Consider the following 26,805-nt stretch of genomic DNA (forward strand, 5'->3'; position numbering starts at 1 on the left):
GGAGCCACGAAGCGACGGCGGCTCGCTGGGCCCAATCTTAGTGGCGTATGTCCGCCTACAAGAAAGTGAGAGGCGGCCACCGTGGGCTGCAGGTAGCCGGGAGAGGATGGAGTCCGAGGCCGGCGACCACAACCCGGCCTTCCGCAATCTCCACAACAGCTCTGCAGAGATGAAGCTGCGGAAGAGGAAGCCCACGCAGCACGGGAGCGCGCAGGAGAAGCGCTCCCGGCACCGCGGTGAGTGCCGGGCTCACCGCACAGTACAGGGCACCTGGCTACACAGCATGGTGGAAATAAGCTCAGGCTCACCGGACAGTATCCTCGCTGTGTTGTGCTGACTGTGCTTGGATTTGTCTCAATCCTCCTGCATCAGTCTCCCCAGTGCTGTGTAGTGATGACACACCATCACACCTGGCATACAAATTTAAACATAAAATCTAATCCCTACCACCAACCACCACCACCACTTTTGGCAACTAAAGTAGAAAATACTCTGCATTCAGCATACAAGCTGCCTGAACACTGGGAAAAGCAAACTTTGGAAACAGCGGTCTCTTTGGAGACAGTACCTAGTTATTAACTGCATTTTGTGTTGGGCAAAGCAGTTTCTGAACCTTAGCTTCCTCACATGTTCAGACTCACCAGTGGCTAACAGATTGTGTGTGTGTGTGTGTGTGTGTGTTCTCTAGTGGGATTTGTAACTATTTCTTTAGGGACCACACTCCAGGGCTTCAAGCAGGCTAGATAAGAGTCCCACCCCTGAGCTAACTCCCGCAGCTGCCCAGTAATCAGTTAGTGAGATGGGCTTTGTGGAGTGCTTGGAAGGTCCTACCAGCCAGGGCACCATCCATGTGGAACTGTAGGGGAAGCTGCCTCACTTTATGCCACAATTACTGATTTGATTTGCTTTTCAGGTCTTCTTGGAGAAAGCATTTACCTGGTCTTGTTTACCATTGCTCTGCGAATATGTAACTGCTTCTTAGTCCAGACAAGTTTTGTTCCTGATGAGTACTGGCAGTCTCTCGAAGTTGCACACCGCATGGTTTTCAGATATCCTTTATGGTTTCTTTTCCACTCTGAGTGTGTATTCATCTTAGGAGTTCAGTTCACGATTATATGTTTTCAATATTTCTTTGAATAATTTCAGCTCAACCAAGTATGCTGTTGTTGTGTACTGATATTTATTGTATGTCTTCCTTTGACACAGACTTGACAAGGCAAAAAGAGAGAGGGGGGAAAACACAAAGAAAACATAGGCATGGAGGCGCATGTCTTTAATCCCAGCACGTGGGAGGCAGAGGCAGGCAGATCTCTGAGTTTGAGGCCAGCCTGGTCTACAGAGTGAGTTCCAGGACAGCCAGGGCTACACAGAGAAACCCTGTCTCAAAAAACAAACAAACAACAAACCAACAAACAAAAGACCACCAACAAAAGAATTGACACCGCCTTTAAATTGGTACATACATCTACAATGATTTGTAGTCGGAGGATATAAATAAAGTAAGAAACTCAATCCCTCCCAGCATTTGGAAGGCTGAAGCAGCAGGATAGGAAGTTCAAGGATAGCCTGACCTACCTCTCTTTTAAAACAAAGCCAGGACCCTGGGATAGCTCAGCTAGTAAAACCATGTGAACATGGCCACCTTAGTCCTGTCCCTAAACTCACATAAGGGTGGGCTCAGAGGCTGGAAAGATTGCTCAGTGATTAGAGCTACTCTTAGCCACTGAGGGCCAGGCTCTTCAGAGGGCCAGACAATTCCCAGCACCCACATGGAGGCTTCTAACTATCCTGGTTCTAGGGGATTGGATGCCCTCTTCTGGCTCCATGTGCATTAGGCATGTGCATGGTGCACAGAACATACATGTGCACACACATACACATACATTTTTTAAAGGAGAACCAACTCTATAGAGTTGTCCTCTAACTTTCACCCTTGTAATCAGCAAACATATCATGCACAACCACACACACTGTAATATATATATATGTATATATACACACACACACATATATACACACATATATATGTAACCATATTATATAGTTATATATTAAATGAGAAACACATTTCTACTAACTTGAGGAAATTAAGACTTTAGTTAGCCAAACAAGCAATAAAAAGCTCTGTCTTGGGGCTGGAGAGATGGCCCAGTGGTTAAGAATACTGACTGCTTTATCCCAAGGACTGGAGGGTATAATTCTCAGCAACCACATGATAGCTCACAACTGTCTGTAACTCCAAGATCTGCCAACTTCACACAGACATACATGCAAATAAAACATTAATGCATACAAAATAAAAATAAATTATAAAAAAAGCTAAGTGGTAGCCAGGCATGATGGTGCACACCTGTTATCCCAGCACTTGGGAGGCAGAGGCAGGTGGATTTCTGAGTTCAATGCCAGCCTGATCTACAGAGTGAGTTCCAGGACAGCCAGGACTACACAGAGAAACCCTGTCTCGAAAACCAAAAAAAAAAAAAAACAAAAAAAAACAAAAAAAAAGCTAAGTGGTGGTAGCACACGCCTTTAATCCCAGCGCTCGAGAAGCTGAGGCAGGTGGATTTCTGAGTTCGAGGCCAGCCTGGTCTACAGAGCAAGTTCCAGAATAGTCATGGCTACATGAAACCCGTCTCAACAAAACAAAACAAAAACAAAACAAACTTCATTGTCAAAGAATAAAGTGTTGTTTTATATATATATCAAAATATAAATTTGATTCAGTACTATCTGACATTTAATCCTTAATATAAATAATTATGGTTATTTGACCTGGGAATGGACAGAGAGATTGAGAGGCTACACTTACCCCCTAATCTTTGCAAGCATGTACAAGATTCTGCATCTTCTGGGCAAAGACAGTGTTCAGTTACTGGTAAGTTTAAATTAAAATGACCAAAATTGTTAAATCCAGATGTATTCCTTTTTTCAGAAGTTAACAGGTAATAACTGAATGGCTTCCTTAGCAGTACCACAAAGCTTGTTCTTAAAAGTCTATTGTTGCTAAAGTCCAGCCTTACCTGGGAAGCCTACTGTTCCAAAGACGCCATGATGTAGAGCTTCTCAATATATGTAAAAAGAAGTAACAACAGTTTTAAATAAAAAGGATGGGCTGGAGAGATGGCTCAAGTTTAAGAGCCCTTGCTCCACAATTATGAAGCCTAGAGTTAGGTCCCAGCACCCATGAAACAAGCTAGGTGTGTCCCTGCAGACACCTGTGACCCTAGCTCTGAGGAGGCTGAGACAAGGTTGTCCCTGATTGTGCTCCACCCTGCAAAAACTCAGTCCCCAGGGCAGTCAATCCCCAGTGCCCAGTCAGTCCCCTGTCTCAAAGGGAACAAATGACAGGGAAAGACAGAAGCACCCTCTGGCATGAAAATGAGACAAAAACTGAATGGCCCGTACCATCACTGCGGTTTCTGGATTACGGATTACCAGTGGCAGTTCAGAGGCAGCTGTGCACAAGACCTGAGAAAGGTCTGTCTAGTCTCTCTCTTGTTTTAGGATCCTCTGGGAGAGGGGCGGGAGGGAACCAAACCCAAGTTCCCGGATGTGCCAGCAGGTTCCACTCAGGTACAGCCAGCCCTCGAATCTGTTAGGCTGTCATCAGGTTGGACCTAGGAGTGTAGACTGATTCTTTTCAGTCGGGGAAAGCTACAACCCCATATTCCAAAGGGAGTCCGATTGTGAGGTGCTGTGTGGAGCTTAGACAAACAAGGTTTGGGGTTGCGCCTTCTCTTTTCGGTGGGTGTCTAAGGCCATCTTGAAAAGAACAACGAAAAGTGTTTGTGTGTGCCACACACACAGACATGTTGGTGCTGGAGGCCAGAAGAAAGGTTCAGATGCCCCAGAGCAGGTCAGCACTTGTGAGGTGCTAGGAACTTTATAAAGGACAGGGTTTCTCTGTGCAGGCCTGGCTGTCCTGGAACTCACTCTGTAGACCATGCTGGCCCCGAACTCAGAAATCTGCCTACCTCTGCCTCCACTGGCCAGCTATTTTTAAATTTTTATTGTTAAGAGCACAGGTTGTCCAGGCATTAATGTCAACACGCTCTGTAGCCTTAGGAACATCACCTAACCTCTTTGTGCCTTGGTCTCTTTACGTATTAAACAGTATCTGCCGTGGAGGATTACTGTAAGGAGGGAGCTGAGTATTAAACAGTACCTGCCGTGGAGGGTTACTGTAAGGAGGAGCTGATACAGATAAAGTACTTGCTATGACACCCAGCATGTAGTACTGTAAATGCTTCACTTAAAAACAAAGGCTATTGTATGCTCGTGAAAAAAGAATATGCTTCTAAAAAAACAGGCTCAATCCCTATTATTGCAAAAGGTAAATAACTAGTGTTATATACATAAATATAAAAATGGGCCGGGCGGTGGTGGCACACGCCTGTAATCCCAGCACTCTGGGAGGCAGAGGCAGGCAGATTTCTGAGTTCCAGGCCAGCCTGGTCTGCAGAGTGAGTTCCAGGACAGCCAGGGCTATACAGAGAAACCCTGTCTCGAAAAAACCAAATCCAAAAAACAAAACAAACAAAAAATGGGTGAATGGGGTTGGTGCTGAGGCAGGAAAAACAAAGCCAAAGCCAGCTAGGCTACACAAAGCCAGCTAGGCTACACACAAAGCCTTTCCCAAGGACCGCTGGGGTAGAGGGAGGGAGGGAAGCGCCAGCAAGCCAAGCACATACCTCACGCTATGAACGCTATGCTGGGAGATGGGAAGGTGGTTTTCTGCCCATGGCTAGGTGTTTTCTTTTTATGGCAGTGCAGTAGGAACCAGGAAGATGTGCTTAACAACCGTCTTTCTTTTTAACTAATGAAGGTCTGGACTCCCAGGCTTGCCCAAGCTCTTCTGTCCGCTGTAGCTGATGTAAGGCTTCACTCCCTCGTGAAGCAGCTGGAAAATCAGGAAGTGGCACGATGGGTGGTAAGTCTGAGCACTTTAGACCACTTTAGACGCAGTGTGATGTAGCACATGTGTGAGGTAAATGCTTCCTAAGACAGCTGAACCACACAACTTCCCGAAAGTCTTCCATCATCAGAAACAGTAAAATCTGATGGTGTATGCCATCTCCTGATTGAGCCCCAAGTGGGACAGGCTGAATCCCTGGAGCCAGCTATGGAAGCCCTTGGGCCTCTAAACTGACAGGGTCCTCATCTCTTTCCTTAGTCTTTGGGCACTGGAAGCTGCTTTAACAGACTCCCCACCCCTGCCATCCCCCACTGCCCTGAGCTCTCCTGAGAAATCCCTTTGCACTGAAGCACAGCACTAGATGGAGTGCCAGAAGGAACTGGGCCTGCGAGGGAGGGCATCACTGCGAGGGAGGGCATCACTGGGAAAAGCATCTCAAAATCCAGAACTAAGCAGCTTAGTTCTTCTTGTTGTTTTTAAAGGTCTGGGGTTTTTCTGTTTGTTTGTTTGGGTTTTTGTTATTTGTTTTGTCTTTTGAAACAGTGTCTCTCTACATAGCTCTGACTGTCCTGGGACTCACTATGTAGACCAGGAAGCCCTCAAACTCAGAAGAGATCCATTTGCCTCTGCCTCCCGGGTGCTGGGGTTAAAGGTGTGTCCCACTGGTTTATTTCAAGATGGGTTTCCAATACTTGCATCTCCAAGTCCACTACACCGTAGTGGGTGACTGCATTGTACAGAACCACTGTTTCTACTTGACTCTGTCCACATGAACCATTTACAGATGTACTGATTTTATCGTTTCTATCAGGAAATACATTCTGAATTCCAAACTTCCCATTCACCAACACATTTCTGGAATATGATGTATTTATTACTAACCTGGAGAAAAGGTCTATTTGTGCAAACATTTTTTTTTTTTACATTTTTACATTTTACATTAAAAGGTGTGGCCGGGCGGTGGTGGTGCACGCCTGTAATCCTAGCACTCTGGGAGGCAGAGGCAGGTGGATTTCTGAGTTCGAGGCCAGCCTGGTCTACAGAGTGAGTTCCAGGACAGCCAGGGCTACACAGAGAAACCCTGTCTCGAAAAAAACCAAATCCAAAAAACATTAAAAGGTGTGTTTTATCTTATCTTGTGTCTGTATGTGGTGCCCATGGAGGCCAGAACAGGGCTTGGGATCCCCTGCAGCTGAAGTTACAGGTGTCCATGAGCCACTTCCTGGGTGCTGGGACCCCAAACTCCCATCCTCTCATAGAGCACTAAGTACTCCTAGTTCCTTGGTTTGTTTTGTTTTCTACATTGTAAGAAGAAATTAGTGTAGTGATTAAGTTCTTGCTACTTGGTTTAGACACACAGTCAGCTCCATGGCAACTGTTTGCTTTACGTTTTATATACATTGCTAAAGGTGCACATGAAATGGTAGCAAATATGCCAGCCCACTTTTGAGACCTTCCTTTCGAGTTCTCAAGGAAAAATCTTTTCTGTCATGAATATCAAAACCAGGTAAAAATGCTTTCTAGGAGAACAAGAAGCCACCTTTCGCTTTAACAAGGAGTTCCTTCTAAGATGTGGTTTTGTAGACTTCTGATACTTTTGTTTCCATATTCTTCAGGAAAACTCAGTTTTAATTAGTTTTCAACGTGAAACCAAATGCCTCCTGATACATCTTCTCTCTTCTCTTAATTTTTTACCAAAATATATGGGACCTAGGGCAAAGGGCATATAGCTCAGTATCAGGATACCTGGCCTTACTGTGTGAAGCCTTGCGGGGAGGAGGGGCGGCCCGGGAGGAAGAAGAAATCATGGAGGCAGGACTGGAGAGATGTGTCAGTGGTTAAGAGCACTGACTGCTCTTCCAGAGGTCCTGAGTTCAATTCCCAGCAACCACATGGTGGTATCTGTAATGGGATCTGATGCCCTCTTCTGGTTTGTCTGAAGACAGCTACAATGTACTCACATACATAAAATAAAAACATGTTAAAAAAAAATGGGGGCTAGCAGCTACATAGCTCAAGACTAGCAACCTCCAGGTCAGCCTTGGCTATAGCAAAACTGTAATCCTTAAAAATAAAATAAAAAGTTATTTATGTATGAATGTGTGTGTGTGTGTGTGTGCCCCTGAAAGCACTACCGACTTTATATACATATATGAAGAAGAGGAGGAGAAGAAAGAAGAAGAAATAGGGCAGCATTTCCAAAGCAGGGTCCATAGAGGCTCAGGATAGCTGGTTCTAGGCCACTGTGAGGGAGGAGGTAGAGTGGTGGCCGGATGATTTAGTGCCAAGTTTCAGTATTCTATAAACTCCACTCTTAGTGTCCGTGTTTCAGGTACTTCTTTAGCAAGAAGTAAAAGTTAGTCAAGTGCAAACTATCAGAAAGACCTGAAAGCACTGTGGCTTAGCATAACAATATAAGCCTGGTACCGGAGCGTGGATGGCGTGGGCTAAGGACAGTGGGTGGCCACGGCTGCAGCAGCTGGGCTGGTGCTTTCTACAGACGAGAACACTTGGCTTCCCACTCCCACGGCAGCCATACTCATGCCTGACTTGTCAGTTTTTCTGCCAGCTGTGCTCCTGGTTCACATGGTACTGCTGCACCCGGACCCTCACAAACACCATGGAGACTGCCCTCACTGCCCTGGCCCTTTTCTACTATCCTCTGGAAGGCTCGAGGTCCACAAATAGGTAAGATGGCTGTTACTGTTAATAAATGCAGACAAAAGTCTAAGAAGTGCTTTTGAAAACCCCAAGTATCAACGTAGCATATCCAGTAGACTCCCAAGCGTTCATGGGGCTTAGAAGAAACAACGGTGAAACAACGGTTTTTCAATGAGTATCACGGGGAACAGTCACCCTGTATGGTGAATCTAATAAAAGGGATGGTTACAAAGTGTAGACAGTGCTTAGGAAATCCTGTGGTACCCAGAGCGTACTGAAGTAGCAGTCTATTATCAGTGGGTTCGACTTGAAGGTCCCCATGGGAGACTGGCCTGGTAGCCTTTAGCAGGGGCAAAGAGTTAGCCAGGAGAATAAAAAATTCCTTACTCAAGCCTTCTGGTTCCCTAAAGCAATCAGAAGCAAGGTAGGCTTAGAGCCTTCTTGCAGGTCTGCTGAACAGATTGAACAGATCAGAATGGCAAAAATAAAAAAACAGAGCAAGTGGGGAGGAAGGGCTGAGCGGAAGCATGGAGCTGAGAGACCTGCAGACGCCAGGCGGCTGGTGTGGGGAGCAAGTGAGTGGAGGGAGCGAGTGAGGGGTAGGCGGGATGGGACCAGCCCTTCCCACACCACACACAGAAAATCATCAGAGTCAAATCTGATTTCAAAACAGTGTACTGACAACTGGGTATACTGGCACACACCTTTAGTCCCAGCACTCAGGGAGGCAAAAAGCAGACATGTCTCTGAGTTTGAGGCCAGCTTCATCTAAGGAGAAAGTTCCAGGACAGTCAGGGGCACAGAGAGAACCTGCGTCAAAAACAAAAAAAAACAAAAAAAAATAGTGTTGGGTAGAAGAGAGACAGGCTTGTGAAGCACGCGCTCTAAGCACACTCACCCTTCCTGCACAATTATCTTCTGGATAAAATAATTTTCCTGGATTGTTTGTTTGTTTGTTTCAGATAGGGCCTCGCTGTGTAGTCCTGCTTGTTCTGGTTCTGGAACTTATTTTGTAGATCAGGCTGGCTGCAAACTTACAGAGAAGCAGCCTGCTTCTGCCTCCCAAGTGCTGGGGTTATAGGTGTGTGCCACCATGCCCCATTAAGATGATTTCTGATTAGATTCAGATTGCTGTAAATATGATGGAGGCAACTATAAGGGAAAAGTAAGGATACAGGAAATGGTCTTCTCATTTTGGTCTTCTGAGTCTGGGAGGGAATTAGAATAGTTGCGTCTTGTAAGATAATTAGGAGATGTAGACTCCAAGGCGGTTTGGGGATGGGCTGTTTGGTTGTGCTCGTAGCCTAAGGTCTCTAACGCCCCCTTTTGGTCCTTGTCACCATGAGACCTAGCCAGGCCCTGCCCACTTGTGGTCTCGCTACCCACTGCTCAGCTTTCTCTGCATGTAACATTCTGTTTGAGAAACTCTGGGCAGGCCTGTTAAAACAGCATGACCCTAATTGGGCATAGTGGTTGCATGCTTATGAAATGCCAACATAGGAGGCAGAGACAGGAGGATCAGAAGTTGAAATTCAGCCTCTTTTATATAGCAAGTTTGAAGTCAGCCTGAGCTATATAACAAGACAAGAAAATTGTCGGCATGGGGGTTGGTGACTATAATCCATTTAGTGGGATACTCCCTAAATCGCTGAGCCTCATCTTGAACTCATGATCCACCTGCCTCAGTCTCTGGAGTGCTGGGATTACACACCCTCACATGTGTTTTCACACAGCCTTACGTGTGCATGTGTTTATGCATGTGTATCTTTCAAATGAGTATAATTTACTTAAATTTTGAAAAAAAATACACCTCCCTTCTTGTGAGTGGTGCTGGGGTTGGATGTTCTTCTGTTAGGCTGCATCTCTGCTTCACAAGGTCATGTGTGCACAGAAGGCCATCACTGCATAAGGAATGGTATTTCCTTAAACATCTGCCCTTTCCCATTGTCGCACAGTGACAGTAGCAGCCTGACATGTTTCCCAGTGTCCCTGTAACAAGCTCTCCTTGCCCCTAGCATCAAGTACTCGCTCCTGGTTGCTCTTGCTTGTGTGGTCCGCCCGACAGCTCTTATCCCGTGGGTGCCGCTACTCTGCAGACATTTCTACCGAGAACGGAGAAAGCTCCACCTGACTCTGCATCATTTTTTACCTGTAGGGTAAGTCTGGCTGTGGTGCCATCTATAACATTTTACTAAGACTGTAAGAAAGTTTTTTGTTGGTTTGTTTGTCTTTTTAATCTTTCAGCTAGTTACTGTATCAGATATCTCAGGAAAGTTCCAATTTTGTGTTTCCTATTTTTTCAACACCAGTGTGTGCGTGCTGAAAGGCATCTGTGGAGGTGCTTCTCTCTGCATTAGTTCCAGGAACTGAACTCAGGTTGTCAGGCTTTTGTGGCCAGCACCTCTGCCCACTGAGCATTTCACTGCCCCAGCATTCTATTTTAGATGTCTAGATTTATGAGACTGATTGACTGTATTAACAATTTCCACACTTTATTTCCTAAAGTTTTCTATTATATTTGTATAGGACCTAAAACAGTTTTGCTCATATGACCTCATGATCTTTTTTTTTTTCCAAGACAGGGTTTCTCTGTATAGCCCTGGCTGTCCTGGAACTCACTCTGTAGACCAGGCTGGCCTCGAACTCAGAAATCCGCCTGCCTCTGCCTCCCAGAGTGCTGGGATTACAGGCGTGTGCCACCACTGCCCGGCTCCTCATGATCTTTTTAGCTTTAACTGATGCTATTATTTCTATTTTATAGTAAATAGAAACATGGAAAAGTTTAAAATTATCCAGTGAGCTGGTGTGTAATTAAACAGGAACTATTAAACAGGATATCAGCGCCCAGACATGACACCCAGCACAGCATCTTGAAGAAAATTCAAACTATGTGCTGAGCCAGTGGCTGGGCAGAGAGAGGCTGAGTTTGCCTCTGCCTCATCCTTCTGAGCAACTAGGTTCGCAGACCCCTGGATGAGGGCCTCTAGGGAAGTGCCAGGTATTGAGCCCATTCCCCATTCTCTGGCCTTTAAAGGAATGCAAAAGACTAAGATCTTTAGAGGAGAAAAGTGTTAGGACATACAGTGACTGTGACTAAGGTGACTTAGAAATAGCGCAAAGACAAACAGACCAGTGGAAGAGTCAGGTCCACAACAGAAAAATCATTTTGCTCTTTCTTATTTACTTGTTGGTTTGTTTTTGAGACAGGGTCTTGTGGGTCCTCGTTCCTCCCTGGAGACTGGGGAGGCAAAGTTTGACTGCACTTAACCCTGAGCAGCTGCTGGGGAGTACTGAGCTTTAGGGAAGGGCTGAGACACTGTTGGGGGTTGGGGTGAATACAATCTGAGATGTGGGAAAACTGGAAGCTGGTATTCCCTGACTTTGGGCCTCCAGTAGATGCTGGAGAAGTCAGGAAGTATGGGGGTGGGGGATCCCCAGGCCTGTGATGAGGCTGGGACCAGGCTGTGGTGGTTCTCAGACTGTTGGTGCTGCTGGGAGTCTAGAAGGGAAGAGACCCTCGAGCTGGGGACAAGCCCTGGGGCTGGGGGGTGGGGTGGGGTGGGGTGAGGTGGGGTGGGGAGCTCCAGCTTAGCTCAGCTGCCATTGTCCTTAGCTTGGTGGTAGAAGGCCTACTCCATGCTCCCCATGCAGTGGTAGACGGGAAAGACAGTCCTTGGTTCCAAACTGTTTACTGGTTGTTCATCATAGAAAATGGATGCCTATTTCTCAGGGTGGACCGGAGATCAAATACATTTGGCAGAGAGGAATGTCCAGGAAGGGAAGCTCATTGGCTAAACCTTCAGGGCCTCTAGGTACCTCATTAGCATGGAGAACTCTGTTCTGGGCCCACATGACCACTGGTCACATTTCCTTATGAAGGAAGTGTGGTCCAGGCCAGGAATTGGGCAGAGAGTGAGGAGGCGCCTGCCATCTCAGGGGTATACCCACCGAGTTTCCGGAGCCTCAGGCCCGCTCTACCCACCAAGCTCTCTGGCATGGTTCGCTGTCCCACAGCTCCTCGTCTTTTTAATAAAAGGTGTCACTGGAGTGACCCTCGAGTGTTATTTGTAGTGAGATTTTAGATGGGGTGGAAGCAGCAAAATAAACCAGCTTAAGCCAGAGGGTAAAGAGGGGTGGGGCGAGGGAGACAAGGGATTAAGGAGCCAATGAATGTGTCTGGACAGAGGCAGGTCCACGGAGATGGGGGTCAGGGTCAGACTCCGCAGGGCCCGTGGTTGCTGCAGGGTCTGTGGTAGCTGAGCTTAGCACTGTCTTTATTTCAGTGGGGGATGAGGGGATGTCTGCACTGGGTGGGTAGTGTGTGTTATGCCTGTAATAGTTTGCTTGGGAGCTCACTGTGATCTGTTGGTATGGTCCTAGAAAAAGCAAGAGTGTTTGAGTGAGGACTTTAGTCCTGGAAGGCATCCTTTGAGTTGGCAGTTACCTGTGTTGTATTAAGGAAAGCAGAGGGAAGAGTTGAGGATTTATCTGCTTTGGATGGCTGAGGAAGAAAATACCAGGTTAATTATAAATCTGAGATGAGCAATAGCAGCTTATCTGTAAAAGGAGACTGGTTGTTAATGAAGGAATAAATAATGTTATCAGCGTTGTTTGTTTGACCTGTGGGAGTAGATTAAATATGATTTTTGAACCTGAAAGAAATTTTAAACAAATTGAAAATTTTTAGGATAATTTTAGGTTAGAAGATGCAAATGCTAGGGAGAAAAATGAATGTTTAAATAAAGAAGTATGAACATTTTGGGTTAAAAGGTGCGAACATTGTTTTAAGTATTCCTGTTAGGGAGAAGAACAAGCAACAAAGACTGAAAAAATTGGGGTTAAGGGCCTGCTGTGACCCCCAGCTGTGCGCTCTAGTAGGCAGCTCCCCACCACCACCACCTTTGGCTGGTATACCCTAAAGTAGAACAGAGAAGACTTGGTAGCATTGTATCAGGTATAGGCAGAACCAGAGGGGCTGAGACCGCGCCAGTAGCTGTGTTCTGTCTGTCCAGCCACACAGGCACGCTTTTCTGTCTGCACTGTGGAGGAGCGTTGGATAGGCGGGGCTGTAGCTAGGACTGCCCACTGGGTCAGAGCAGGCAGGCAGGAGGTAGAGAGCTCTGGGCATGCGCTGCCATCCGGACTGGGGCTCTGTGAGCTGTGTGGCAACCTTCGTTGTGGGCTGGGAAGGGGCAAAAGGTGGAGAGTGGAGGCTAGTTGCTGCGGCAGCAGGGTGAGTTGAGGCCAAGATTAGATTTGGAAAGTGTAGCTAAGAGTCAAAAGGGGCGGGGAGCCAGGAACAGGGGGCGGGGAGCCAGGCGGAGGGGCTGAAGGATTAAGGTGGTGAGAGCAGGGAGATCGGGAGAGTGGGGATCCGGAGAGAAGGAGAAAGGGCTCAGGGAGAGAAGAGAGAGAGATACATACTGAGAAAAGCCTGGGACTTTTGAACAAGTGTCAGAGGTTTACTCACGGTCTTTATTTAATCTGGAGCAGTGTGGGTCTGAGTAGTCGCCAGTTGGGGTACGCTTCAGCTGGGCATGGTCCGCATGGGCGCTGGTCTGTGCACCAGATGCTATCTCTCCATGGAGGCCTATGGTCTGGCCCAGAGGGAGCATTCAAGGGACGGAGAAAGAGTGCAAGCAGGGAGCGGAAGTGTAACCGCTGCAGCCGCTCGGGTGCCATTGCTGCTGCTGCCGCTCCCGCTGCTGTGGCCCCCAGATGCTGTCTACACTGACCCGAGCTGGCTGGTGAAGGGTTGGCTAGCAAGCGAGGTGCAGGGCGAAGGAGTAATTCTCACACACCTTTATTCCTTCTAGATAGGTTCTTCTACACAGTTTTGGAGTGGGTTGGGGACTAACAGCAGGTGCTTCCTATTGGCTTGGTCTGAGATGTTACAGATGCCTCATCTACATGTGGAGGGGCTTGGGGATGCTACCCCTAGAGATGGTCACAACCCTCTCTATGGGAGCAGGTGAAGGGTCCTGGGGCTTCCAACCCAGCTCAACTTTACCAGGCTTCTTTGCGGGGCTCACTACTGCCCCCAGGTCTCATTATGCAGCCCAGGCGGGGCTCTCATTTTCTGAATGCTGGCATTAATCCTGTGTCCCAACACAAGTCCCAGCCTGTTTTGTTTTTGAGGCAGCCTTACCTCAAAGCCTTGGCTGGCCTGGAACTTGCAATGTTAGCCAGGCTGGCCCTGAACTCGTGGACCCCTCCCTTCTTCAATCTCCCAAGTTCTAGATTAATGGCCTTGAACCAGCATGCCAAACTATCTTTTAAAAAAAAAAAAAAGTTGAGCTGGCTGGAGAGATGGCTGGAGTCAGTGGTTAAAAGCACTGACCGCTCCTCGGAGTTCCTGAGTTCAATTCCTACCAACTACATGACTTCATGGTGATTTATAAACCGTCTATAAGGGGATCTCATGCCCTCTTCTGGTGTGTTTGAAGACAGCAACAGTGTAGTCACATACAATAAATAAATAAATCTTTGAAAAAGAAAAAAATAAATGTTGAACCTACTTCCCACCATAAGTCAGAAGAAAATCTCCAAGAAAAGCATAAATCTCACTGTAAAGGTAAAATCGCAGTGTCCCTGCCAGGCAGACAGACTGCCGCCGTGACCACAGCATCCCTAGGCAGAAGAGGAAACTTGAAGATACATTTCAGTAGTTAAGGAAGGAGCTCTGTGTTGGAGATACAGCTCAATGTCAGACTATGTCGCGCTGACCCCAGCACAGCACCAAACATAAACAAAAGTTAAGGACGTTTGGACATTCACTGTGAAGAAGGTGGAAGGACAAGCTACCGACCAAATCTACAACATACATGATCACTCGAACCTCATGTCCAGAGAGGACACAAAATAGAAACCTGTAAGAACAGGGTGACTGGAAACAACCACGAAAGACTCTACCTGCTACTTCAAAAAATATCCAGTTTGGGAGCTTTAGTCACAGTGGTTAAAAAAAAAAAAAAGGCAGTTACTGCTCCTGCAGAGGGTCCAGGGCTTTTTTTTTATTTATTTTTTATTTTTTTTTTTTAAATGTTTGCTTAAGTGCATGTTCTCATCAGTGAAAGATCTTTCAAAATGTATGACCCCCACCGCTGGTGAGCGTTTAGAACATTTTTAAAGTCATGCTGATACAAAGACAAGTAGCCTAGAGTTCGGCAGGTTCAAATGTGAGTCACCATTCTACTTTGTTTTTCAGATTTATAACCTTCAGTTTGTCTCTGATAATTGACCGTATCTTTTTTGGCCAAGTAAGTAAAAACTAGAATAAGCTAACTTAGGCCATCTGCTTTAATTTGGCTACACAGAGAAACCCTGTCTTGGAAAGACAAAAAACAAAAAAATGTTCTTTTCTGATTGGATATAAAACAAAAATATGTGTGAATGATTATTCGTAATTTTTGAGATTTATCTTAAACCTTAAAAACTTAGCATTTGGGGCTGGAGAGATGGCTCATCAGTTAAGAGCACTGACTGCTCTTCTAGTGGTCCTGAGTTCAAATCCCAGCAACCACATGGTGGCTCACAACCATCTATATATAATAGGATCTGATGCCCTCTTTTGGAGTGTCTGAAGACAGCTTCAGTGTACTTATATATAATAAATTAATAAATCTTTTTAAAAAAACTTAGCATTTTCCAATTAACACTATCAAGTACCTTTTTTTTTTTTTTTTTTTTCCGAGACAGGGTTTCTCTGTGAGGTCCTGGCTGTCCTGGAACTCACTTTGTAGCCCAGGCTGGCCTCAAACTCAGAAATCCACCTGCCTCTGCCTCCCAAGTGCTAGGATTAAAGGCTTGTGCCACCACCACCCAGCTATCAAGTACTTTTAAAACAAGCTATTTATTAACCAGGTTGGTGGTTAATGCCTTTAATCCCAGCACTTGGGCGGCAGAGGCACATGGATTTCTGAGTTCAAGGCCAACCTCGTCTACAGGACAGCCTACACAGAGAACCCCCTCCCCCCATGAAAAGGAAAACAAACAAATAAACAAATCAGATAGGAACAACAATATGAACTAACCAGTACCCCCAGAGGTCCTAAGGACTAAACCACCAACCAAAGAGTACACATGGAGGGACCCATGGCTCTAACTGCATATGTAGCAGAGGATGGCCTTGTCAGACTCAGTGAGAGGAGAGGCCATTGGTCCTGTGAAGGCTCTAGGGGAATGCCAGGACAGGAAAGTGGGGGGAGGGGTTGGTAAACAGGGGGAAGGAGGAGGGGATAGGAGGTCTTTTGGAGGGGAAATAAGGAAAGGGAATAACATTTGAAATGTAAATAAAGCAAATATCTAATAAAAAAGAAAACCAAACAAAAAACCAACCAAACAAACAAAAAAATAGAAACCCTGTCTCTAAGAAAAAAAGAAGACAAACAGACAAGTTATTAACAAGAACTCATATCATTATGCAGACTTACTGAAGACTGATGCCTGAGTTTTTGGATTAAATTCTTATTTAATGTTATGATTCTGTCAAATATTGTAAAGCCCTAGATCAGTTTCTGACACTAACCCATTTTTCTTTTTCTTTCACTTGTGCCAGTGGACACTGGTCCAATTTAACTTTTTGAGATTTAACGTGCTGCAGAACCTGGGGACGTTTTACGGCTCCCACCCATGGCACTGGTACTTCAGTCAAGGGTTCCCGGTTGTCCTAGGGACCCACTTACCCTTCTTCATTCATGGCTGCTTCCTGGCACCCAGGAGGCTCCACATACTACTGCTGGCTGTGCTGTGGACACTGCTGGTGTACAGGTAAGACTTTGTTCAAGCAGGCAAACTAAGAGATTATGAAACTACTGAGATGTTCTTTTTGAAACTATTGAGAAGTTGTTTCTTAGGATTTAGCAGTGGAGATTATGTCAGATCAAAGTAATTATGTGCTACTCAGAGGACCTAGACTTATTCTTACATCTGTCTTAACTGTGAGATAAAAATGAGGAACTCAGGGGCTGGAGAGATGACTTAGTGGTTAAGAGCACCAACTGCTCTTCCAGAGGTCCTGAGTTCAAATCCCAGCAATCACATGTGGCTCACAACCATCCGTGATGAGAGCTGATGCCCCCTCTGGGGTGTCTGAAGATAACAACAGTGTCCTCAAATAAAATAAATAAATCTTTAAAAAAAAATGAGGAACTGGCTCAGCAGGTAGAGGCACCTACCTCCATGCCTGTGGCCCTGAGCAGTGTCACCACTACTGATGCCCATAAGTCCTGGTCCTCTGACCTCCATGTGCACTGTGGTGTGAGCACTTCACCTACAACACACACACACACACACACACACTTTAAAACATTTTAAAGGAATGTATTCTTTATTCTAGATTATTTGAGTAATATTACTTAATTGAATAGGCAATATGATTTTTTCTAAGTATAACTGTACATTATAATTCATTCTGACGTTATTAACACATAATCACACTCTATTTAAAAAGGAGTATGGTTCCCGAGTCTGCTGCGTGGTATGATGACTGCAGTGCCAGCCACACAAGCTAAAGCAGAAGTATCAAGAGTTTGAGGATCAGCCGGGCGTGGTGGTGCATGCCTGTAATCCCAGCACTTGGGAGGCAGAGGCAGGCAGATTTCTGAGTTCGAGGCCAGCCTGGTCTACAGAGTGAGTTCCAGGACAGACAGGACTACACAGAGAAACCCTGTCTCGAAAAACAAAAACAAAAAAAAAAACAAACAAACAAACAAAAAAAGAGTTTGAGGCTGGTGAAAAACAGTTATCAAAAAAAAAAAAAAAAGGAATTCAGTGTCAAATATTTTAAAATTAAACAGACCATATAGTTTAAATACATTAATTTCTCAGACTAATGTAAAATTAATGTTTTATCTTAATATCTTTTATTATAGCATGTTGGGCCACAAAGAATTCAGGTTTATCTATCCAGTTTTACCATTTTGCATGGTGTTCTGTGGTAAGTATCTTTGTTTAATACAGAATACATTTTAGAAAGAGTAGCTAAAAGAAGCCAGACTTGACAGCGCTACTGCAACCCCAGCCCTGGAGAGGAAAAGGCAGGAGCATCAACCACAGGTCAAGGGCAGCCTGGGCTTCCGTAGCAAGATCCTGTCTCAAAACAGCAGGAAAACATTGAGAGAATATCAATGCCCAAGAAGCTATTTATTTCCAACTAGGCTCAATGAAAACTTTCCTAATTACAAACTATTACCGTAGTATTTTCTTTTTTGTAATCTAATGCTCTGAGGGTGTCTGTCATCTGGTTATAGAGACAGAGCTGACCTAGAGCTCTCTATGCGCCAGACTTGAACTCAAGGGCCATCCTCTGGCCTCCGCCTACCAAGTTCTGGGATGACAGGTTGAGCCACTCTGCCTAGCTCCTAAATGGCCTTTTTCTGTATTACATAAGATAAAAGGATGATCCACCGGACAGTCCACCTTTTTTTTTTTTTTTAAACCAGGGGTAGGAGGTGGGGCAGTCAGGCTGGCCTGAAACATCCATGCGGTGTTCTCACTGTGTCGCCCAGGCTGGCCCTGAACTCCAGGTTATCCTGGACCCATCCCCACCAGTGATAGCATGCCAGCTGTGCCATGCAGTGTTCCTTAGAGTTGTTGAGTCTCTTCCCAATTCCTCAAATCTAAGCCTTATTCTGTTCTTGTGACCTATTTTAACCTGTCTCATATAAATGTCACTGCCAGCCACTTCTGTGTAGTGACTTTTAATGCCATTATCCTCATGAGCCACATCTTAACCCTGCTCACTCACGCTGACCGGACGGAGCCGGGAAGATCTCTAGGTGTGTGGGCCAGACTAGCTGTGCACAGCTCCGGAGCCTTCCGCGGCCCAGCGGGTCAGGTGGAGCTTTGACATGGTGCTTCCAGGGTCCATGAGAAGAGTGGTTCGAAGGTAGGAGGCCTGGGCCTGAAATCTGCAGGTCCTTCCACCGGTCTTTGGGTCACAGCAAATCAAAAGCCAGGCCAGATTCAAGAGATGTTTAAAAAGCAAGGTTTTTTAGTCAGTCTCTAGACTCTAGCCAGAACCCCTCAGTCCTTTATGGCTAAGTCTGGAGAACAGCATCCGAGTTCCTCACAGTGTGCACTGTACCTTGGTCTCTTATCTAACAGCCCGAGCAGAAATGCTGAGGTGCGCTGAGGTGCTGCCAACAAGAATTAGGTGTCACTGGCTTACTCCTGGTCAATAGAGAGCTTTGCTTCCCACTGAAGACCATTTGTTCTGAGTTCCAACCTGTCTATCAACATTACTTACGCACTGCTTCAAGATGGAGTCTATGTTCTAAAGTCAACGGGACAGGGAAAGTGGTACCTGTCTGCACGCCAGCACTCTAGCAGCCAAGGCCAGAGGACTCCTGGTTAAGGACAGCCTGGGTTACATGCGTGGCAAGATCCTGTCTCAAGGAAAAAAAATTGAAAACTCCACATCAGCAGGTCTGGTGTATAGTTGTAATCCTTGCACTTGAGAGGTAGAGTCTGAAGAAACCAAAGTTCTAGACCAGCCTAGTGAGATCTGGGGGATAGGAACTCTAGGGATCCAACTCAGGCTTGTGGGCAAGGCTTTTGCCCACTTGCTGCCACCCTCCCAGTCCTCTTCCCTGGAAGCAAATGCTCAACCAGAGGATCAAGCTAAGTTGCCCAGGCTAGCCTTAAACTTGCACCCTCCCCCCTTGCCTCCACCTCCCAACTAGCTGGGATTACTGGGATCACACACTACGTCTTCTCCAGTTAATTTTAATGTCTGACATTCGCAATTCCACCACAAGATCTTTCTTGGAGGATTTAGTATTCTGGTTGTGGTCAGTGAAAACTACAGCTTTGTTTCCTTAAGAGAACTGCACTCTATAAACTTCCTAGTGCCTCTGCCTGTGCAGAGGTTAAGATACAGTTCAGCCTTACTCTTCTCTACTGGTTCTCTAGCTAAATAAACTACCCCCTTCCTTTTCTCACAAAAACACCATAACTGACTTAACAGCCTTCCTTCCCAGCGATGTTTAAAAATGTAAAAATTAGCATGTATTTCTAAGTGACAGAACATACTAGAGAAGGTAATGGGTTTTTTTTCTTGGCTTCCTCCCTCCATCCATCCCTCCCTCCTTCCCCTGAGTCAGGGTTTCTCTGTGTAGCCCCACTGTCCTGGAACCCACTCTGCCCTTGAACCAGAAATCCATAGGCCTCTGCCTCTACCTCTGCTGTACCACCACTGCCTAGTGACCTTGGGGACTTTATTTTAGAAGTTCTTGCCACTGGGCAACACAGGAGATGGAGTTACTAAGTGAAAGCTCAGGGCTTCCCCTCTCCACGGTGTGAACCACCCTGGTAAGTCACTGCTGGAGAAGACTGACTGTTAGAATGACAGGACAAAACCTAAAGCCCATGCACAGTAAGATAACGAATACACTTATCAGCATGGTAGCACATAACTGTAATCCCAGTACTTGAGTTTGAGGCTAGCCTGGACTACACAGTAAAACCCCATTCCAAAAACCACACACCCCACAAGCATACAAAGAGCTACTTCACACGGAGTGGCAAGAGAGAGGCCAAGGCCAGGCAAGCAGCCTGGCACTCAGCTACCTCCCAGCACAACACTTCCTAGGACCAGACAAGAGGCACACAGTAGGCACCTGAAGTGATGCTTATGAGAATTATATGTCCATATTACATGCAAATAAAAACACCTACTGGGTGTTGGGATCCAGCTGGGTATGTCTGAACAGGCAGTATTGCTCCTGTTAAGGAAATCATGAATCTTAGTCCAGGCTAGCTGTTTAACTATGCCCTTCAAATTGTCCTGGAATCATTCAGATTTCAGAAATCCCTTTGGAAATCTTAGGATATCAAATGCCCTCAGAGACTTAAGTCTACAAGTTAGGACTGGACAGCCATTGCCCACACCTTGCCTTTGACTGACTGGAAGGCTAGACCCTTCCTGAGAGTACAGTGGTGGTGAGTGGTCAGAGAAGATGACTCGCTGCCCGTATATCATCACACAGTACCACTGCTTATGACTGCATGGAAAATTAACACAAATGGATTTGATGATGACAGAACCAAAGCCGCCTGTGTTCCACTTACCCACCTGTCTCCATGCAGGGTACTCACTAGCCCACCTGAAGGCATGGAGGAAGGCAGCTCTGAGCTTTCTGCTCCTGTCAAACGTGCCGCTGGCACTGTACACTGGCCTAGCTCATCAGAGAGGCACCCTGGATGTCATGAATCATATTCAGAGAGTCTGCCCCAGAGGCCCTGAGCCGGCTTCGGCCTCCGTCTTCATAATGATGCCCTGCCACTCTACACCTTACTACAGGTGAGGAAGGCAGTTCTGCTGGGCTCAAAGTCAGCCTGCACAGACAGGGAACCTGGGCTCTCTTAACTCTTTCGCCCTCTCTTCCACAGCCATGTTCACTGCCCACTGTCCATGCGCTTTCTCCAGTGTCCCCCAGACCTGACTGGAAAAACTCAGTATCTTGATGAAGCAGATATGTTCTACTTAAACCCCTCAAGCTGGCTACAGCAAGAGTTCCATAGCAATGACTCACTCCCCACTCACTTGGTCACCTTCAATGCTCTGGAGAAGGTATGTCAACCTGAAATAGTCAGCTCAAATGTTTTCATTAGATTAGCAATCTGCTTCACCGATCCCTCTCTCGTCCTCTGTATGAGTTCATTCTCTAATGGCTGTGGCCAAACACCTGACCAAAAAAACAAAAGGAGAAAGGTTTTATTCTGGCTCAGGTTCAGGGCTCAGCCCAGTGTGGCAGAGGCATGGTGCTGGGTGGGACTCTGCCTCCTGAGTGCTGGGATTAAAGGCATATGATACCACTACCTAGTCTAAAAGTTTCTTAATCCAGTAAAGTTGACAAAATGTAACCCTCATATTCCATAATTATTTTTTTCCCCAGTAAAATCAGCCCTGTTCTGTAACTTGCTAGCTATGTTTAGCTAACACTCACTCCTTTCACCAGAAATCTTGCTTCGAGAAGGAAAAAGGTCACAAAAGAAAAATTGTAATTGGCAACTCTAGAATTTCTTGACGTCCCACTTGGCAAACATGCCTTTCTTTGCTTGTAGGAGATCCGTGCCTTCCTCACCTCAGGGAGCTACGAGAGGACAGCTACGATCTTCCACACTCACTGGCCAGAGCGTCGAACTGGAAGTCACATACATGTCTACGAGCGAAGGTTAACCAGCAAAGTCAACACGGGAGGGACTGAACTGTGAGGACTGCAGAGACGTTGGCATAACTGAGAGACTGTAGGTGAAATGAGGGGAAGCCACTGGGGACAGCTGTACCGTACACTGTCCTGGGGCATTCTCAGACAACACTAATACGGCGCCAGACTTGAGAGAGACCTTTAGTTTTCCTCACGGTGCAGTTTATTGTTTCTTCCATAGCATTCAGGTGTGCAAGAGAGTTCACAAGACAAGCCAGCAAGCTCTTCACAAGCCAACGGGCTCTTGAACCCACAGAGAGACAAAAGCGTGAGAGCAGAAATGTTAGAGCGGAGTCCCACCGCGGCTCAGTCCTCAAGCCCTGCCGCTGCACGCCGGCACACGGCTCGCACTGCCCTGTGTGAGCTGAGCTCGCGCTAAGCTCAGCACCTCACACCAAGCCTGGTTTCATGCACAGAATGTTTCATGCCTGGCTTCCTTAATAAAACTACCATTTTTTCCCCCAGAGCTGGGGAAAAAGTTTTTGTTTTAAACAAACTTAAGCTACAGGAAAATGCAAGTTAGTAAGCATTTGCATAATGTAAAGACAGTCATGGGGAGTTCATCTTAATTTCAACATCAAATAAAGTAGAAAGCATCCACATCTCTTAACCTCCTAATTTAACTTAATCATTAATCAGTACTTAGGATCAAAAGGTAACTGCCCCAGTTCTATCTCAAGATTTGCCGTGTGTCTTCCGTTAGCGCCATCGTATTTTTGCCATTTACCTTCCCTTTTATAAGGCTGTGGATGAAGGTGCTTCTGCTCTTGTTTTCGGTGTCTGGAGTTTTCAATATTTACCATACGTTGCTTTTTATCAGGTCGACTGAAAGTAGTAAACACATTTTTAATCTATGTTAGAGTGGAGCTTTCTAAAAGTAAAAATAACAATGTTTTTCCCCACTTAATCTATCTGAACACTGCAAAAATATAAAATATAAAATAAAATCCTACTATAATACCAGGAAAGGGGCATTATTTCAACACTGAAGAAAAAAGGATAGACATCAATGCACCTGCACTGGTTGGCAGGGGAGACCTAACAGGTGAGGAGGAGCAGGAATGTAACCATAAAATAATGAGGTTTCTGTTATCATTCCAGTAAGAACAACCAGTCTCGACTCCATTGGCTTTACCCCTCAACTGAGATAATATGCACATCTTGCAAAGCAGTCTCCAACCTGCCCCCTTTTCAGGCAAGGGTGGTGAGACCGCTCGCTGTCTTCCCACTCTGCCTACTGGCTCCTCCCTCGCCTTACACACACGCACCCTGCGGTCCTTGCTCTCAGCACCTGCCTTGCCGGTCTCTGGGTTCTTGTGAGTCACTCTGCACTCCTGCTTAGCCTTCTCTCTAACCAGTACAGATGTCAGTGTCCCCTGCACTAGACCAATGGGGACTGGCTTCAAAATGAGTAGAAATGGCTGAATAACTACCAGCCCGCCCTATCCATATAAATGTCAACAGATACCTCCAAAATCAATTTGCTTCTGGTTCCTCTTGCTTAGAGCTTCCTTCTGGTATTCTGAATAATACAATATCCAACACTCACTTTCTACTTCCCTTACACAAGATGTAACTGTCTCACTACATGAGCTGTGTAGAATGTGTCTCGTCCGCTTCCCACCACCTTCGATGCCCTCGTTCAGACTCCCATCAGCTTCTCATGTGCAGAGCACCACAGTAGGCTTCACGCCTTGCCAATCAGCCCTCTTGGCTGCTGCCAGTCACCTAAAGGACCAGACACCACCCCACCCAGTGACAAGAGCCTTCAGAAATCTTCTCCATCTCACAAGACAGACACTTCAGGACAAAACGGAGACCTTCCTGATTCACCCCAGCTCACCTGTTTCTGTAAAGTAGTATGTCTTCATTTCTCTGTGCCTTTGCAAATGACCTTCCATTTCAGGAAGGACCTCCCCCCCCCCCATCCATGTGCTAACCCTCACTTCTCTTCCAAAAGCTAGTTTCAAAGCAAGTTTAGATGCAAGGTCATGTCAATCCTGAAGATTTTCTAACCATCTCTAGACTACCCAAGGTGACTGCACCACCATGCCTCTCCCTGCACAGCTAACTCTTGAACAGCAAGGAGTTTTTCATCTTTCCTCAAAGCAGCCTCCAGCACTGCTCCTTAAAGCACCAGACATCTGCTTCAGGAACTAAAGACATCAGAAACCAGTCTCATTATTTTATAGGCACACTGCATTTATTCATAAAGACGGAACTTGACTCGCAAGGGTAAACAGACATTTACAGTTACAGAATAAACAGCTGAAGGGCAACAGACAGTCTGGAAGAACATCCTGGGGCTTTGTGGCTCTGGAGCGTCCAGCACCCTGCTCAGCTGTAACCCTGCAATGTGTACTCCTAAACTCAACACAACTGACAGTGATGACAGATGGGCAGCGCCACGTGACCTGGCTTCCCATTAAAGTCTTTTTGTTTCTAGCTTCCTAAGTCAAAGATTAAAGGAAAATAATTTCACTTAATTATATAAACTATACTAAAAGAAGCTAGACTGGCTAAATTAAGTGATATTATATATATATATATATCATTTAATTTTTAAGGTAGAAATTCAATAATTTGTTCAAGTCTAAGTGATTGACACAGATTTTTTTCAGTTTGCAATAGTTATAATTTTAAAACTCTTGTCTTTCAATTTATTCTGAATTTCACTGGCAATAAAGCTTGTCTCTTACAAACAGTAACTTTCGAGAAAGCTCAACTTGTTAAAAAATTAAATAAAATGCTATGCACTGTATCACTGTTAGAAGCTATTATAGTAACATGGTTTTATGTAAACCGACCTGGGTCCGAATGGAAGGGCGAAAACATGCCCAAAGTGTCTATAGATACATCCGTCCAACTTCTCCAAACTGTCATCCTCTACTTGATACTCCTTTATGCTCTTAAGGTAACCTTTCACATCATCAACAAAGTCGGTGAAGAGCTTCTGGTCATGTCTAAAGACACCATTCAGAAAAAATGGACTGATGAACTGATCCAGTTCTTTCCAGTGGTGAAAAGTATCCAGTTCATTCAGTAAGTACCAGCGAATCAGCTGCTTAAAGTCATCCATCCTAACAGGACTTGCTTTATTAGTAGGGCTAATGGATTCCTGTCCAGCACATTCAAACATACCTGAACAAACCCTTCTGTCGGACTGGGTACCTCTGCAGTCAAACTTGGCCTTGTATGTATATGAATTTGCATTCTTTCTAACTTCTTCAGGGTGACTGGGCTTTTCTCTTCCTCCATCCCTCTGTGCCGAAGGGCGCCTGCAATTCTGATTTTGGTTTGGTGCTTCCTGCTGTGAGTATGAAGAATAACTATAAGCTGTTCTTGGCTTTTCAGTTGCTGCTTCTTTTGGAGCCCTAAATCTCTTACTGCCTTTTTCATCAAAGATATTCTTGGTAGTATCTTTGAAATGTCGAAAAGTGGATTTGACCGAGTCTGAGAACTTTTTCAGATTTTCCTTCACAGCCTCTTTCGCCTGCTTGATTTTTTCTTTATGATGTCTCACAAACTCCTTGGTAGAATTCTTCATAGCGTCAAATGTTTCCTTAACTGTCCCCAGAAATGTCTCCTTCGACTTGCTCTTCGACCTGTGGCTTCCTCTGCCTCCTTTCTTCCTCCCGTCCGTCTCCTGCTTTCCATGCTGATCCTTTGCCTCCACGTACAATCTCTCCCACAAATCCGAGCGCTGCTGCTCAAAGCTGAGCTTCTGCTCCAGCTCAGCAAGCCTCTGCTGTAGCAGCACGACCTCCTTCTCTTCTGTTTGCACACGAGGAGCCTCGGCGTGGCTCTGTGCCTGGCCAGGGACTAACTGATCAAGTTGTGCCTGCAGAGCTGTTGCGGTGAGCCGTTCTCTCTCCAGATCCCTCTTCAACATCCTTGCTTCCTCCAAGAGAGTCTCCCTTTCATTAAGGAAGCTATTTGTTTTCTGTTGCTCCACTTCTAAGTACTGCTTAAGAACCTGGTTCTCCCTAACTAACTGAGTGCTTGTGCCTTTATCCTCCAGCAATCTAATCTGCTCCCTCAGCTGTCGTAACTCTTCCTGTAATGAAGACAGGGCCTTTTCTTCCTTCTCCAGAGATATTCGTAAATACTGGTTTTCTGCAGCAAGGTGGTTCTTCTGAGTTTCAAAGGTAACTTTCTCTGATTCAGTAACGGTCCAACACCTCTCAAGGTTTTCTTTCAATGACTAAATGGTTTTGTTTTTTAATGAAAGAGAAAAGAAATGGTAAGTGCTTGGAAAATTCAACCTAAATTTTTAATCATGTAAGAATCATACCCTTTAGTGCTTGTGTGTGTGTGTGTGTGTGTGTGTGTGTGTGTGTAGGTATGTATATGACCATGTGCACAAATCCTTTGGGTATGGTTAAATGGTATTAAATATTGAAAAATAGATGCTCATTGCCACTTGCCATTGAGTCCAGAGGCATTCTCATTCTTAAAAAGAGAAATGGAAGGTAAAAGTGTCTGTCACATGGAAGAAAATGAGTAGCAGACAGGCACATTAAATCAAGAACACTGTTGAGGAAGGAGAATTCAAAGAACAAGTATGCAGAATTCCATGCGTCTCTAACAGGCTGAAGGCCATGGACTTACTAGCAGAGCCAAGGGCCCAGAGTTCGTGCACAGTACTGCATACAGACACATCATCGGATCACACCTATTTCTAAGCTAGAAAAGCAAGGGAAGCCTTCCCATCTTGTTACTACAGTAGCTGTCCTGAGAAGGTGCCTACAGTGTTTTAAAAAAACTAACATTTTATTCTGTTTATTCATTTCTTTTCAGGAAGGGCCTCTCCATATCACCCTGGCTGACCTATATCGCTCATTCTGTAGAGCAGGTTGGCCTCACATTCAGATCTGCTTGCCTCTGTCCCACCAACACCCAGCAACTAAGGGATTTTTAAGTTAGTTGCATTTGCTTTCTTTAAGTAAACCCACAATCAGCCATTTTTATATTTGTATCCCCATGTCCCAAGACTCGGTACTGATGAGAATAAAAAAA

At 45.5% G+C, this 26,805-nt stretch overlaps 2 protein-coding genes across 5 annotated transcripts in view; one reads left to right on the forward strand and one right to left on the reverse strand.

Annotated features, from left to right (window-relative positions):
* Positions 1-10: 10 nt before the first annotated feature.
* Positions 11-21,836, forward strand: Pigb (phosphatidylinositol glycan anchor biosynthesis class B). 2 transcript variants are annotated; one of them, XM_052187816.1, is made up of 12 exons: positions 11-236; positions 914-1,049; positions 2,758-2,875; positions 4,826-4,930; positions 7,473-7,603; positions 9,592-9,732; positions 14,784-14,835; positions 16,134-16,345; positions 17,449-17,513; positions 20,666-20,879; positions 20,969-21,149; positions 21,644-21,836. In XM_052187816.1, exons 1-12 carry the CDS (start codon positions 107-109, stop codon positions 21,791-21,793), a joined length of 1,635 nt encoding a protein of 544 aa, XP_052043776.1. In that variant the 5' UTR covers positions 11-106; the 3' UTR covers positions 21,794-21,836. The 2 variants fall into 2 exon arrangements, with proteins under 2 accessions (XP_052043776.1, XP_052043777.1); XM_052187817.1 differs by having other exon boundaries at positions 7,485-7,603.
* A 90-nt stretch (positions 21,837-21,926) lies between these two features.
* Ccpg1 (cell cycle progression 1) overlaps positions 21,927-26,805 on the reverse strand; it is a 32,050-nt gene continuing 27,171 nt past the window's right edge. For 2 of the 3 annotated variants that reach the window (XM_052187812.1, XM_052187814.1), the window contains 2 exons: positions 24,594-25,990; positions 21,927-22,611 (listed from right to left, as the gene is read on the reverse strand). In XM_052187812.1, the coding sequence (XP_052043772.1) occupies positions 22,422-22,611; positions 24,594-25,990 (1,587 nt within the window). In that variant the 3' untranslated portion in view covers positions 21,927-22,421. The remainder of the gene's footprint in view (positions 22,612-24,593; positions 25,991-26,805) is intronic. The other variant, XM_052187815.1, reaches the window with a different exon arrangement.

Source organism: Apodemus sylvaticus, chromosome 7 (genome assembly GCF_947179515.1).
Source record: "Apodemus sylvaticus chromosome 7, mApoSyl1.1, whole genome shotgun sequence".
NCBI classification, from domain to species: Eukaryota; Metazoa; Chordata; class Mammalia; order Rodentia; family Muridae; genus Apodemus; species Apodemus sylvaticus.

What these genes read in the sequence shown, in the direction of transcription:
- Pigb (XM_052187816.1), top strand. Translation starts at nt 107, where the DNA reads ATGGAGTCCGAGGCCGGCGACCACAACCCGGCCTTCCGCAATCTCCAC. An exon ending in CACTCTACACCTTACTACAG is followed by an intron (nt 20,880 to 20,968) that starts GTGAGGAAGGCA and finishes TCTCTTCCACAG; the next exon opens with CCATGTTCACTGCCCACTGT. An exon ending in CCTTCAATGCTCTGGAGAAG is followed by an intron (nt 21,150 to 21,643) that starts GTATGTCAACCT and finishes CTTTGCTTGTAG; the next exon opens with GAGATCCGTGCCTTCCTCAC.